This window comes from Lepisosteus platostomus, chromosome 8 (genome assembly GCF_059453375.1).
Source record: "Lepisosteus platostomus isolate fLepPlt1 chromosome 8, fLepPlt1.hap1, whole genome shotgun sequence".
In the NCBI taxonomy this organism is placed as follows: Eukaryota; Metazoa; Chordata; class Actinopteri; order Semionotiformes; family Lepisosteidae; genus Lepisosteus; species Lepisosteus platostomus.
Window position 1 is genome coordinate 24,964,339 of NC_142618.1, and position 14,971 is coordinate 24,979,309.

Sequence of the window (14,971 nt, forward strand, 5' to 3'; positions counted from 1 at the left end):
TGTGATAAAGAATTGTTAGAATATCTAAAATCTTTAAAATCCTCACAAACATAAGCACTTCAGAATATCTGATATTAGAGCAGAGCAGTCAGAGGCAAACATAATTTTCATAATTATTATGCAAATACTAAAGTGAATATTTTAAATATTGTTTTTCAGACACCACATAAAACTGTAGTGTTATAATAAAACATGAGAAATCAGAATCTTCCTGAAATCGGTTTCCTTATTTAAAAAGCCTCTTGGCCTATGGTAGAACCCGTGAAGCTTTGGCTCCATAGGCCAATGGTTTCTGATTAAAATACAGGCTAGGCCAGAAGATGTTGGCTGGACAGACATTCCCAGAGGGCAGTGCGCAAGTTGGCAGAGCATTGACGTGACTAGATTGGTTGGAAGCCAGTGAAATATTATCCCCTTGTATTCCACAATAAGGAGTTTAGGATACCTATGCTTTTTAAATTCTCTCCCAAACTGCGGTTTGTTTGCAACAATGAAGCAGGTTCAGTAATAACTGGCTGTTGAAACATAGAATACTTTCAGTTTACAGAAGGGAAAACAGATTTTTTTTTTAAATAGGAAAATAAGTCATAGTGAGATGTAATATTTCTTACCCTCCATAGCATTAGTTAGCACACTGGCTGCACTTAGGGCTCGTTCTCTTTGAAATGGCTCCTCTAAAAACTCTGCAGCAGAAAATCTGCGAGGGTTTAACATGTTGCTTGTCTCATTTATGCAATTCAGCATCTGCATTGGAAAAAAAGAGATCAGGTCGGAGAAACATGTACAGACTAAATCCAAAACATTAATCGGCTCCCGACAAAAATGCAATCTGATCAACATGAAAATTCAACATTCAGAATTAATTATTAACAGGTAATATGGCATGCACATACCTGTACTGTGATTTTATTTACATGTTAAATACTGACTTTAACAAGTTCAACTAGGCAACTACATGTAGGTTCATTATGTTGAGCAGCATACTGTAGTTTATTACACTGAAGTTGTTTGTATATATTATGCTGACCGTTCAAGCCATACTGTGGGGTTTTGTAAGTGTAGGAAAACCCTAAAAGAAGAAAATCTTTTAAAACAGTCCCCAAGCCAACAGTTTCTCTGTTCTTATGAGTCCACACTGAAGTTTATTATATTAAATTCTAACAGTAATTTTGTGTCAGAATTGGCAATCCTATTTTGAGCTGAGATATTGCTCCTTATTATTACAAAGCATGACATTGTTTTACTGCAAAGACATTTCCAGCTGTATGAAGAAGCTCATTCATAAAATATTATTATAATCTAAAACTGATTCAAGCATGTCAGACTTTAATTCCAAACTTAAAGAAAGGGAATAAAAGGTTTACAAAGACATAAGACAGTCAGCATACGAGTGCTCCCAAGTAGCAGTAGAGCAGTAGAGCACCTACTGAGGCCAATAGCCCAGGTTCCTGGCTCAAGCCATTATCAAATAGAGAGCATGGTTTCCTACAGGGCAGGACATAACTGTGCAAGTGCCATGAGAGATGGGAAGGCTTATGGACCAGCCTCACTGGGAGGGTTTCCTTTTTTCCCCTGGGACCTGGCTTTGCAACTGCAAACCTGCAGCAATACCAGTGGGACATCACCACTTCTCTGATTGGAGCTAACACAGAGCTACCAGGCACTGTGGAGTCTCTGCCCAGATCTCTGCCAAGGGAGGTGGTTGAAGGTAAGCATTTAAAGGACTTCATTCATCCTGTGCAGCATAACAGTTGCAGCAATGAGCTGAATAATTGCCAAAACACTGGCAAACCTAAACTCAGTGAGTACAAAACCACAAACTGAAAGAAGTAGCTGGAGATTCCTACAGTATATTTAAATAATGTAAATATATGAACATAAGAAGGGCATCTGCCTCTGAGTTTAAAATCAAGCGGGTATATACAAATTCTCAGGACCATTTTTGTACAAAGGTTCTTTATAATGCTGTAACAGAGCAAGCAATAAAATAATTCTAAAAAAAATCTTCAGATTATTAAACTCCTACAAAACCTTAAACCCAAGGACATTCATCCTGAATAACTACTGCCATTCTGTCAGATGTCAGTTCCTCCAAAGAGGAGTTTTTGTTTTCAATCATTTGTTTCTCTTCTGCTGAGAGCAACTGCAAGCATAAAGTCTAAAGCTTTTGGTCCAAGGCTACCAAGAGACAAGAAACCCCTTTTGAAAGACATCCTAATTGAAGTTCTTTATTTAAACTAAATCTTTATGGAGCTGTCTCTGGATACAATTAATTAGAAATAAACATTGTGTCAGAGAAAAAAACACATTTCTATATTTAATTGGCTACACTACTTCAGTTTGGAAAATAAATACATACTGTATAATGTACCAAAAAGTCACTTGTTTCAGATACAGTATATACCAGGAACATAGGTTCTCTTTGGGCTTAAGATGTGAACAATAACATGTGCTAAGTACACTTCTAAATGATGATTTTAAACGCCTGTTGTTGACTTCTTATCAATCTCACATTTTGAAGTCACAAGTCAAGTCAATTAATTTTACAAGTGACTACAGAGCTTTTAGCCTTGCTGTAGATAGGACTGCACAGAATAAATTGCTGCTGAACTGACTCATGCCTGACATCAGTGCCCAGCATTTCTCAGAATACCAACCCAAGAAACAGAAGAGGATGTTTAATTGTACCTTATTCCATGGTAATGGATTGAATCCATAAAGAAGCAGGGGGTTTTCAGTAAGTGGTAGTTTCACTTGGAACATTAGAGGCAAAAATGCTTTAACATATTTTTCATTTCACTATTTCGCACACAGCATTTTTTCCATGAACATTTTAAACATTTTATTTTGAACCTATCCCAGCACCTCACTTTACCAGTAAACCATCACATTATCAAATGCCTTCTGATTCATATGCTGATAAGTGCTTGATGTAAATGGGACACATTATAAGACTACATGCCATTGGGGTTATCTGTCCACTTTACAGAAATTACAGGGATTTGGAGTCATTTATTCCATATTTGCACTCTGTAATGACCCTGCAATTATTTAATGTCCTTCTGCTCCTCTGTAATCGGCAACCTGATGCAGAGTCACTTTGCCATTTTGCACACCCACACATGTTTTGGCTATCTGAAATACCAGGCCATCTTCACACAAATGAACAGTACTCTAAGAGCATCGCCAAATGAGTATTAGTTGCCATGGTGCCAGCAGTGCATTTCCTAGACAACTAAGAGTCTGCTGTGCATCCCTTTTCACAGTCATTTTAGCACAGGAAACTCCAAATGAAAGTGTTTAGTTATTTCGGTCTGGCATCTGTGTCAGTAACATGCTAATGTTGACACTGGAATGAAAATGTAACATATTTTACCCAAGAATGTCTTTAGAAAAACTCATTGCAAGACAATAATAATCTTATGAAACCTGTTACTGCTTATATGATATTTTCACTCTGTGTATTTATGTTATTATTTTTTATTAATTTTAATCTGTTTGGAATACAATTAATAATTATTTCACACTGGAACAAGTAATAGGTTTATTCCATGCTGAAAAGAGAAGAGAGAAAACACAACGTTTCAGTTGTGAAGCCTTTTTCAAGTGTGTGGAAGGCTTCACAGTCGAAACATTATGTTTTCTCTCTTCTCTTTTCAGCATGGAATAAACCTAATGCTTGTTCCTTTGCAGACTATGCATGCTGACGCAGCTACCCACCTGAACTACTTCAACCTACTTCTGCTGTGACCCAGTATTTTCTAGATCTCTTCATCATTCCTTCTCCTCTTTCCTGGGCAATTTGCCCCCCTCTCTCACTAAACCAGAAATCCGTCTCTTCACAGTGATCTGTTCCAGGACCAGGCTTTCTAACCACCTCCTATTTCTTTACAGATGTCATCGTTATAATATAATTCCTAAAGGATTTCATCTAAAATTGAACACTTTTTCTTTTGACTCCGGTAGTACTTGGAGACTTCTAGAACAGTGTTTGCGGAAACTAATGCTGCTCACATATGAAGAAGGCTTCACAGCCAAAACATTGTCTTTTCTCTCTTCTCTTTTCAGCATGGAATAAACCTATTACTTGTTCCTTTGCAGACTACGCAAGCTGACACAGCTACCCACCTGAATTATTTCATACTGCCTTACTACTGTATATACTGTAGGTAACTGTACATATACAATACAGTCTATATACTGTTAGTATACCTAAAAACATATACAGTAACTACATACCTTGTAACAGTATTCAGAAACGTTCAATTTTTTTTGCAAGATTGAGGCTTGGAGATCACCTTCACAGCACTTTTCAAATCTTTTCACATATTCTCAACATGATTCAAGTCTAAATCTTTGACTTGGCCACTCAAGGGTGTTGCATTTCTCATTCTTCAGGTAGTCCAGTGTAGTTTGGCCTTGTAATTTCAATCTTTGTCCTACTGAAAGCTTAATTTTTGTCCCCATTTTAGGCATAAAACACTACCACATCTTAAGGAAATACTTTATTTACCATGGTCAAAGAGATATTAAGAGATGTGAAACATTTTAATGCCCTTCGTCTGATCTGCTCTTTTATACAACTTTCTTCTTGAGGTGTTTTGAAAGCTCCTTTGTCATTACTGTTGAGTCTTTGCTTGAAATTAATCAAATCCCTCGGTGGGGGGACCTTACGGAGAAAGTAGGATTTATTTGGAAATAATGAGAACCACTGTTATTGCACACAAAGTCCTATTAGAGTAAAGTAATTAAGTGATTTTTAATTTTGTGCAACTAAATTAATTTAGGTTTGCCACAGCAAACATTTTGTATAGTTATGAAATCTTGACTTTTTTATTTTTTTCTCATTAGTATTCCTTGCTATTTGTTTTGCTTTGTTTTTTTGCTTTGAATGCATGGAGTAGGTTGCTATAAATATTAACTGCTAATTAAATGCAAGCTTTAAAACAAAATGTGAAAACTGTGCAAGGGTCTGAATACTTTTGCAAGGTACTGTACAGTATATTAACAGTATACACTTCTGTGCTTTCCATTTAGCTGCCTTTAATAATTCATTACTTTCCTAGGGACAGATATCTTTCTAAAAACAAAGTCAAGAAGAATTAAAATCCTTAGATCAGTGTTACTCTGTATGGTTTAATAAAAGCCCCATTTCTTGGATTACAGTAATCAGTGCACTTTATAAGCATATGTCACTGTAACTATAGGACCAACAAATTACATCATCCATACGATTTTGCTTTCTCCCTTTCTAGATGTTTACTGTTTTTATATTGAGAGCTGTTCACAAAAACTACTCTACTACTCTATGTACCAGAATTTGAAATTTGATATGGGTGCTTACACTATAAAGAAAATTGTTAGATGTGTGCAGTCTTTTTGTGGACCTAATCTTCACTTCACAAAAACATATGCAATATAATATATCCTTTTTTTGCAGAACCTCAAGAATATTTGGTTTGATTACTACAGCTCTATTCTTGGGTAAAGATTATTACAACCAGGACTGCCTTAAAATGAACTCTATATTACCTCTGAGCAAAGTGTGTACACATTTTCATATAATTTAATTAATATGGAGAAGGCAGTTTGCACAAAAGTATACTTAGAGGAAAAGTAGGCACCTACGTATAGATTAGGAGGAACATTACCTCCTTTTCTAAACTTCATCGTGGAGTGTTCTTACGAACTGATCATACAGTGAGCCAAAATGAATCCATACTTCAGGACTTCCTATATCCCGAAAGTAAATAATCAGATTCATTTTCAAAGAGAAAGGTATACATCTGTTCAAAAACAGATCATGAAGAGAGAAAGAAAGTACACTACAAAAGATCTACCCTTTCCAAAATATTTGAGAAGGAAATCTCAAGAAAGGGTTCTGACTAATATATTTGTATTTGTTCATTTTTTATATTGCGTATTGTGAGTAATTGATGCTGTATAATTACAGTATTTTAATACATTGTTCTTTTCTGTGTGTATCTTTTGTGATCAGAAAGTGCATACCAACTGATGTCTGCTTCCTTCCCTAAGACAATCTTTAACAGCAGTACATCATTTTAATGAATCCTAGTATGACCTCAAATACTTTTAGGGATTTCTTTTAAGGTTTTAAATTCTAATTTCAGTCATGATTCCAAAGGATACTAAAGCAGGTCCTTAATGATTAAGACTGATTTACTCAACAGGAACAAATAAGACTTCAATTCCCATTGCTAAAAATACAGAAAAGGCTGTTTTTAAAATGTCATGCTTGTGTCCCTCTCATTAGAATAATTGCACTGTACAATCTGCATTGTGAATTGGGAGCTCAAAGGGGAGGAAATTCTATTAGTGTCTGTGAAGCATTCGGTTTGACAAGACAGACAAAGCTCAGGATCCTGCTCACAGAACAGCAGTAAAGCTTCTCATGTATGAGTCACACAAAATGATTCCGCTCTATTGTAGGAACTGGAGCCCTTTCAAAAGCTTATTTCAACATTATAATCATAATCCCCACAAACAACGATGAAATTTCCATTCTGTTTTGAGTGAGTGTTTGTTGTAATTCTATCTTTTAATTCTTAAATGCACATTAAAAAGGTATGTCTTTAAAAAAATTTAATTTCCAGTTAGTCAAATTCAAAATTTCACACAATTCCACAGTTAACATAAGGACAAGGAGAATTTACTTTTTTATTTAGTGTTATATAAAAAGGAAAGGAAAAAAACAAGAATAGCCTTTCTAACAGTGAGGAGAAGGGAATTTTGCCATCTTAAAATTTGTACTTTAATACAGTATGTACTTAAGATATATATGTATTAATATATAATAGAAAATAAGCAATTGCCTACATTTTCTGAAGATCTAGTTTCAACAATATCTTTATTAAGGCATATTATTAAGGATGGGGACCTTGTCCCTTCCATTTCAGGAACCAGTGCGAAGAGCAATGGTTAGAGCTTTAGCCTGGAAAGTCATGGGATCCAAACACCGTTGTTGTACTCTTGAGCAAGATACTTCTCAAATTATTCAATTTATCTCAAATTATTTATGCTTTGCTGCATAAATGGCTCTCCAACTTTTCATATTTTACTCAACTGGTAGAACAATGCAATATAAAATCTCAATATCCTGAACAAAAAAAAATGTGATATATACAGTATATCAAATAACTTTACACCTGTTTTCTTCAAATTACATAATGACATTGTGCAATTTCTCTTAAGTTCTTAACAATGTTGAATTCTTTCTGACACCTTATTTTTTATTTTAAACGTTTAAACAAATGGAAATTGGAAATAGGAAATGCTTTTTTTTCATTTTTTTGAAAAATAAAATCAAGACTTAACATTCTAGAAATTATGTTGCTGCCCACTAGGTAATAGATACAGCATGCATATACAGTATGTTATGGTCTGTTTTTGCCTACACTGTACCTAACCAGGCATCTAAATTTGTTTTGTTTTTTTCATATTTCACAGCTTAGTCTTCAGTGTCAACTTTAAAATTACTGGCTAGTATTCTAAGAAATCTAGCTAATGAAATAGATTTTGCTTGATTATTTGAAATATAATAAAAATTAATTACACTTATATAGCACTTTTCTAGACATTCCACTCAAAGCTCTTTACAGGTAACGGGGACTCTCCTCCATTACCACCACCAATGTGCGGCATCCACCTGGATGATGCGATGGCAGCCATAGTGCACCAGTATGCTCACCTGAGCTATCAGTGGGGAGCTGAACAAAGTGATGAAGCCAATCCATGATTGGCCATGATTAGTAAAGGGAAACTCCAATGGGAAATTTGGCCAGGACATTACACCCCTACTCTTTTTGAGAAACACTCTTTTTAATTTTTAATGACCACAGAGAGTCAGGACCTCGGTCTTACATCTCATCCGAAGAATGGTGCCATTTTACAATTTAATGTCCTTGTCACTATACTGGGACATCAGGACCCACATAGACCACAGAGTGATTGCCCCCTGCTGGCCCCTCTAACACCGGTTAGTGCAACCCTAGCTTTTCCCAGGAGGTCTCCCATCCTGGTACTGACCAGGCTCACACCTGCTTAGCTTCAGTGGGTTGCCAGTTGTGAGTTGCAGGGTAAAATGGCTGCAACTCTGGCAAAGCTTAGCTGTCAGGAGTGGGATTTGAACCCACACCTCTATTCAGAGACCAGAACACCCAAGTGAGCTGGAAAGACACGACTCCTTGAGTCTGGCTCCTTAGGCCACTTATCCATGCTGATGAGCGATATGGCAAATCAAGAGTGTGAGGATGATGAAAGTAGAATAAATTTAGCAGATTCCTTCAAAAGAATGAGACTCAGTAAAGAAAATGAACATGAATATCTTTATTAATATCTGCTTGTACTCTTTGATGCACTGGCACCCTGTCCAAGGTGTATCCTGCCTTGCACCCTTTGCTTACCAGGTTAGAATCCAGCTCCTCCATGACCCAGTACTAGATAAAGTGGTTAGAAAATGTATGGAAGGATTATACCATATATATACTTCATGTCATTAACCTTTTATGACCGTTCTTTGAAATTAAAAACATGACTATATTAATGGCAACATCAATGATAATATTTATTGTATCTCTGAGACTTACTGTACTATCATGTATTTTAACAAATGTTATGGAACATTATGTAGTTGTTACATCTTTTGAAACAATCAAAATACAGTCACAATGTCAATTGAAGCCACTACAAAGGTGTTACATAGAATACATTATATCTCGTTTAAGTGTAACATACTTTTTTCGTTTTGACATTGAAGAGCCTAATTTTAAATTATTTTGAAAGCTTTCTGTTGTACTTTTAGCTACATAGGCACAGTTCATATTACCTTCACCACCACAACTTGATGAAACTGTTAAAGTATTTAGCATTTTATTCAAACATTACAGTTTGTGCTAATTGGATATAGTGTTAGATGTATAAATACTGCCTGCATTCCTTAGGAGATAACTGGAAATAAATTATTCAGTATAGACAAATTGTCTTTATAGCTGAGGCATGAGACTAATTTCAATTTTCAATTTCAATTTTCTTTTTACATAAAATACTACAAAATGCATATACTGAAGACAGTGAGACTGAAGTGATAAAAAGTCAGCAATATACAGATCCATTCATTCAGAATACATGACAAATAATGCAGCATAATGTGGTATACATACTGTATTGCACTGTGCTTTCTTTTTTAAATATTCTGTTGCAGGACCGCGCTATTTTGCGGTTAATGCTTAACAACACCAGTGGTGGTTTAAAACACCTGGTTTCAAATCTCGGTCAATGTTCAGCCCCTTAGGAACAATCTTTTTCCGATTATAGAATTTAATTTGTATACTGTTTTGACTTTTATTAATTGTATGCTAAATGTTAAATGTATTTAAATAATGCTGTATGTTAAATATTAAATGATATTATAATATATATTATATATATTATAATATTAGTAAAGAAAGTAGGAATGTTTTAAAAAACAAAATTACTCAGCTGGAAATATAAAAAAGCTTGTACTAAGTTTTTAATCTAAACAAGATCTCTGATTTGCTGATTACACTCTACAGCTGCAAACATGAGCAATCATCTGTGTTTGAAAATGAATGTGCTGCCAAAGTATATAAAATCATCATAACATTTCCAGACATTTCCAGCACATACCTACTGTATTATGTACAGTATATGTTGTACTGTTTATACTGTATATACTGTATTTTACACAATATATACCTACAGTATTATTAGACATTTACATGACTGAGTTAAAGTCTTTGATGCAGAAAACGTTTATAAAAAAGGCGGAATACTGTTGTGTACTTTTCTAAAATTATTTTTAGCTATCACTACCAGCTACTGTATGTATATAAGGTATAATGTATAATATATTTATAATTATAACTGTATATTATGCATGACATTCAGAGAAGTTATACTTTCGTTGTTTTTATTTTCAGCTATAAAAATTTCCCCTTAAGTTATATAATTCCATAATAATAGTCCATGTAAGTGGATTTAAAGATGCACAGTAGAGAGAAAGATTAAATGAAGCAATCAACTTCTAACATACCACAAGTGCCAACTATTGATTGCCTTTAGCCAGTGAATCACAACCATACTCTGCACTACCACTAAGAATTAAGGTCAATATGGCCCGTTTCCAAGTGATACAACTTTTAAGAAAGACTTAAGCAGTCTGTACTAATAGTTATATTAAAATTGGAATTCCTAAAAGGAATCTGATACAAATATACAGTGTTCTCCTATAGTATTGAGACACATTGTGATTTTTACTTTAAAGACAAAGAATTTGTATTTGTGTTCATGAAATTAATATGACCAATTAACATTAAATCTGGAGATTGACCTGGTCAGCGTAAGATTTTTCACAATTTTATTTTCCTCCCAGTGAACTCTTTCATTGCATTAGCCTTATGTTGTGGGTCATTGTTATGCCGCAAGGCAAAGTTCTGCCTAAATTAAATATGTACGCCTTCTCTCCTATGTAGGCAGACAAAATGTTTCTGTAAACTCTAGAATTAATTATGTTCCTGCAATCATTACCTACTGTGCATCATCAATAAAGATGAATGAGCCAGTTCCAGAGGTTGACATACTGTACATGTGTTGCTTTTTAGCACAACTGCAGTTCTTCTGTCTCCCTACCTTAAACTTTTCATTTAACTGTATTCCAAAACTCTTCTCTCTCCTGGCTCATTTTAGTACTTCTGGGTAAAATATCTTTCTTTTTTCTAGAATATTTATTCTTGGTGGTGATGAGAGTTTTACACCTTGCAGTACACACCTCTGTAGATTTTGATACACTCATCCCCACTCTCCTTGCCTCTTTCCATGACAACTCTGATCATTTTCTGTCATCATTTGTAGTGTATTTCTTGCATGTCCCAGGCTCGGCTGATTGGTAAATATATCTGTGTTTTACTTCTTTAGTATATTACAGATTGTTGATTTTGATATGTCCAATGTTCAATTTCTGTAGTATGGTTATGATTGAGTTTGTCTTTTATTTGAACTTCCACAATGCTTGTTTTTCTTTGTCAGAGATGTAATTTCAACTTTTGTCTAAAGACTCCGAATACTGAAGTCAAAGTGAGACAGGTTAGGGTGTAGGAACATAGGATGTTCCTTGGATGTCTAATTACTTGACCAAGAGACTCCTGTGAGCTTATTGTCGCATTACTTTTGCTAATTTTAAATAAAGATATTCAGCATTCATTTTGTTTAATTGAATACCTAAATACCTCCTATCCTTGTGTTATTTTTGCACAAGCTGTAAACTGTATTGTAAATTGCAGTTGTGTAAATTATTGTCTCCTAATTATTTTTTCTTTTCGTAAATCTAATCCCTAGAAATTCCTGTCCTTCTACTCTTCTATCCCTTTAAACGAGCTCACGGACAAAGCATTTAATTGCCGACAACACTGGTAATAAAATGACATTGATCAACTAAAAGAAACAACAGTAATCACAAACTTATGGTAATCAGCAGAAATAAACAACATGAATCCCTCATTTCACATCCAAGAGATGACTGCATTTTCAAGTCATTTCACTGCTCTGTGATTAGCACACAATACTGTAACCAAAAAGGCAATACATCTGCCACTCAACTTATGAAGTTTTCTCCAGCTTGGCATTTTCCACACCACTGACAAACTGGGGAGTGTTCATTACAATATAAAACAAGACAACGCTGAGATGCCAATACTTGGAAGTGGGTGCTTGGGTGGGGGACATGGAGATTTGTCAACAACAAACAACAAAAACAACAAAACAACAAAAGCTTTGCTTTATAACCTTTGGCTTGGTTTCACCTCGCACTGCTCATCTTCCATAGAAAACCCTGTCACCCAGCCCGAATTGTGTGTAAGCGAATTTGCGAATGTTACAGATGTCAAGTACCCTACTGTACTTAAGAGCTGTACTGTACTTATCATGTATTTTGATATTAAAGAGAATATATTATTATTATTATTATTATTATTATTATTATTATTATTATTATTATTATTATTATTATTATGTTCATACTAACTAATTCTCAGTTTTGACTTCACCATTCTAATACTTTTGAAGGGCACTGTATCTTGCAGCATTAAAATAAACATATCCCAAAGACAAGATTTATTATTTAAGGCATTTAAATGAATTTAAATGAGCTACAGATTGCAATACATTGTTTAATTTACCAATAAGATTTTCCAAGGGCGGAAATTTGGCAAAAATGCACCAGTCTTTTAAAAAGAACTTCCAATAACAGAATCTTGATGTGTTACTTCTACAGTTCAGCTCCATATGCACTGTACCATTTTACCTTATTAAACTGCATAAGTCTGAAGGATGCTTTTCCATTCAACTGTGCAACAATGTAAAGTATCAGATACTGTTTGGAGCTTAACACCAATAAAATACTAATTTTGTAGGGGCAGTCTGCAATGTACAAAAGTGATGAAGATGCACGTGCTAGGAAACTGTTTTAGAAAAGCTTGGAACTCATCATCATGTTATGTCTTATTTAACTACTGTACAAGCACTAAGGGAGATGTTACTATAAGGTTTATGTCCCTACTACACTGAAATAAACCCTTCACAATAATTATTAATGGCTTGATGGAGCGCAGCTCGCAAATAACTCAGGGTCACAAATAATGCCTGTTTCAAAATCCCAAAAAAGAAAAAAAAACTGACTGCATTAAAGCTGACTGCAAGAAAATGTACCAGAGAAGTAAAAGAGTACCAGGAAAAAAAATATTCTTCATACAGTATACTGTACCTCTCTCAGTCTTTTATGCTCTTTCTTTTGACTTTGATAAAAAAAGCGGAACTCAGAACCACTTTAAAAAATGCAGTATTAGGATGTAATGAGAACAATGAGAAAAAGGTCAAATAAAATGAAGTAGTCCATCAATCCAAAGGGAACACAAGTAAACTGTTTAACACCCAGAAGGCTTAGAGCTCTATAATAACTATGTTATTATAAAAAAAAACGTGTACCAAAATAATCTATTAAAGCAAGTCCACATTGTAGGAATATGAATTTTCAGGATTTACCAACACATTGAAAACCACAAGTGCAGACAATGCTACAAAATAAACAAAGTTTCACATGACAAAGTTTAAAGGAAATTCATGTGGTACTCACGTGGTCTTCTGTGTTAACTTTATCCACCAAAACTACAGGCAATGTTAAAGCAGAAGGAGGTCCCAAAGAAGAAACTCCATTCCGATCTACTGTGATATTCAGCTTTCCGTTGATATTCAGAGTGGGAGTGTTGCCTTGGGAACAGTGGCTACTTGTGCTGTGGGCACTAGTTCGCCTTCTAGACCAAGGAATGACAAGGGACCCAGTGCGACTCGCATTGTCTCCATTTGCACTGCATTCATCATCTGCAAAATCTGTCTCTGATTCTTTATTTCGGGAACGAAAGTTGAAGATGCTACACTGGCTCTCCCTTCGATTGGCAGAGGAGAGTGTCCGAGCAAGAAAGACATTACCCTGATACAAAAAAGAAGATATTAGAAAGCACTCCCTTGGGGTTGTATTCCTGAGGACTCAGTCTTAGTCTCAGTCTAGCATTTGTTTCAGTTCTTTTTTTTTTGTGCAATTCTTACATGTGAAAAACTGACTTCCATTGTTAGCAAGAAAACACAATAATGGAGTAAGTTTTAAAAATAGCAAAGCTAACCTGACATGTTGATTGCCAGGGCACATTTTGAGACAAGATTTCTTCTATAACACCCACAGGACAGCTTTGTAATTATCAGAGAAGCAAGGGGAGTCTAGATGACTAGGAACTATTGCTATCAGCAATAGTATACAGCTTAGCAATAGTAGTGAAGGAGTGTGACCATATTGCCAGGTGTTTCTATTTTTTTATATGAAAATGACTTTACTAAAATGAGGTACAGATATTTACAGTGGCAGGCATGCTTATATGACAATACCTTCAACCCTTGTAAGTAAGATGTCCATGAGCATTTCCACATTTGGAGATGTTCAAGGTCATAAAACAGTGTTCTGTCCCACAACAGAAAAAAACTAAAATCCATTTTGTTTGAAACATTAACCTGTCATTTACCTAGAGTGTATATTATTTTTGTAGAAGTATTCAAAAGATGGTTCTGTTAAAATCACATCCAGAATCCTAATACAATAAATTATTTTTTTTAGGTTTCCAAAGATTGTGCACCTGCTGTATACCATACGGATTTCCATGCATTTGCTGTATCTTATTTTCCAGTTTAATGTGTTTTTTAATCTATTTTGTTATATCAATAGACCTTTCATTTTTATAAGCATAAAATACACTTACATGTACAATAAGCATTCTCATGCCATAATTATCAAAATTCTCTTAGAAGTAATGTCAGTGCACATAACCAATCAGAAATAAACTAATATTAAATAAAAGTTAAATATAGACATAAAATAGAAAAAAAATAGATTAAAACTTAATTGCATCTACTGTACATGCAGGTAATATCACTGTACTTAAATAATGCAGAAATGGTTTTATTCTGATCAATAATATACCTTTGCCCTGGGACTTTTACATTGATATAGATCAATCATTCATGTTGTTTCACAAGTAATGTGAATTTTACCCTCTGCCTATCTTCAGTGTCCTGCTTTGCTGTTTTATCTTCTGCATCATCTTCGGCCCCCTCTGATAACGTCTTATGCTTTTTTTTCCTGTTCCGTCTTTCCTTAGTGTCTTTCATAGGAAATGGGGACATTTCAGGTGACAGGACTGAGTCTGTCTCCTGAACTTTGTTCACAATTGCCTGAAAGTAGGAGAACAATCATATTGTACAAGTCTGCATTAAAAAAGGTTCAGTTTTTATTTTAGATATTAAATCTTGGAAAGTGCATGAAGGAATTTGTCTACAATAGCTAATCAGGCAAAGTATTTTTCAAGATAGACTAGATTAATGTACCACTTTTTAA

General features: G+C 34.7%; 1 protein-coding gene across 4 annotated transcripts in view; it reads right to left on the minus strand.

The window, feature by feature from the left end:
- Nucleotides 1-14,971, minus strand: part of scn5lab (sodium channel, voltage gated, type V-like, alpha b) — a 201,886-nt gene that overhangs the window by 93,230 nt on the left and 93,685 nt on the right. For all 4 annotated transcript variants that reach the window (XM_088642957.1, XM_088642958.1, XM_088642956.1 and 1 more), the window contains 3 exons: nucleotides 14,629-14,808; nucleotides 13,166-13,519; nucleotides 612-744 (listed from right to left, as the gene is read on the minus strand). In XM_088642957.1, coding sequence (XP_088499083.1) covers nucleotides 612-744; nucleotides 13,166-13,519; nucleotides 14,629-14,808 — 667 coding nt within the window. The remainder of the gene's footprint in view (nucleotides 1-611; nucleotides 745-13,165; nucleotides 13,520-14,628; nucleotides 14,809-14,971) is intronic.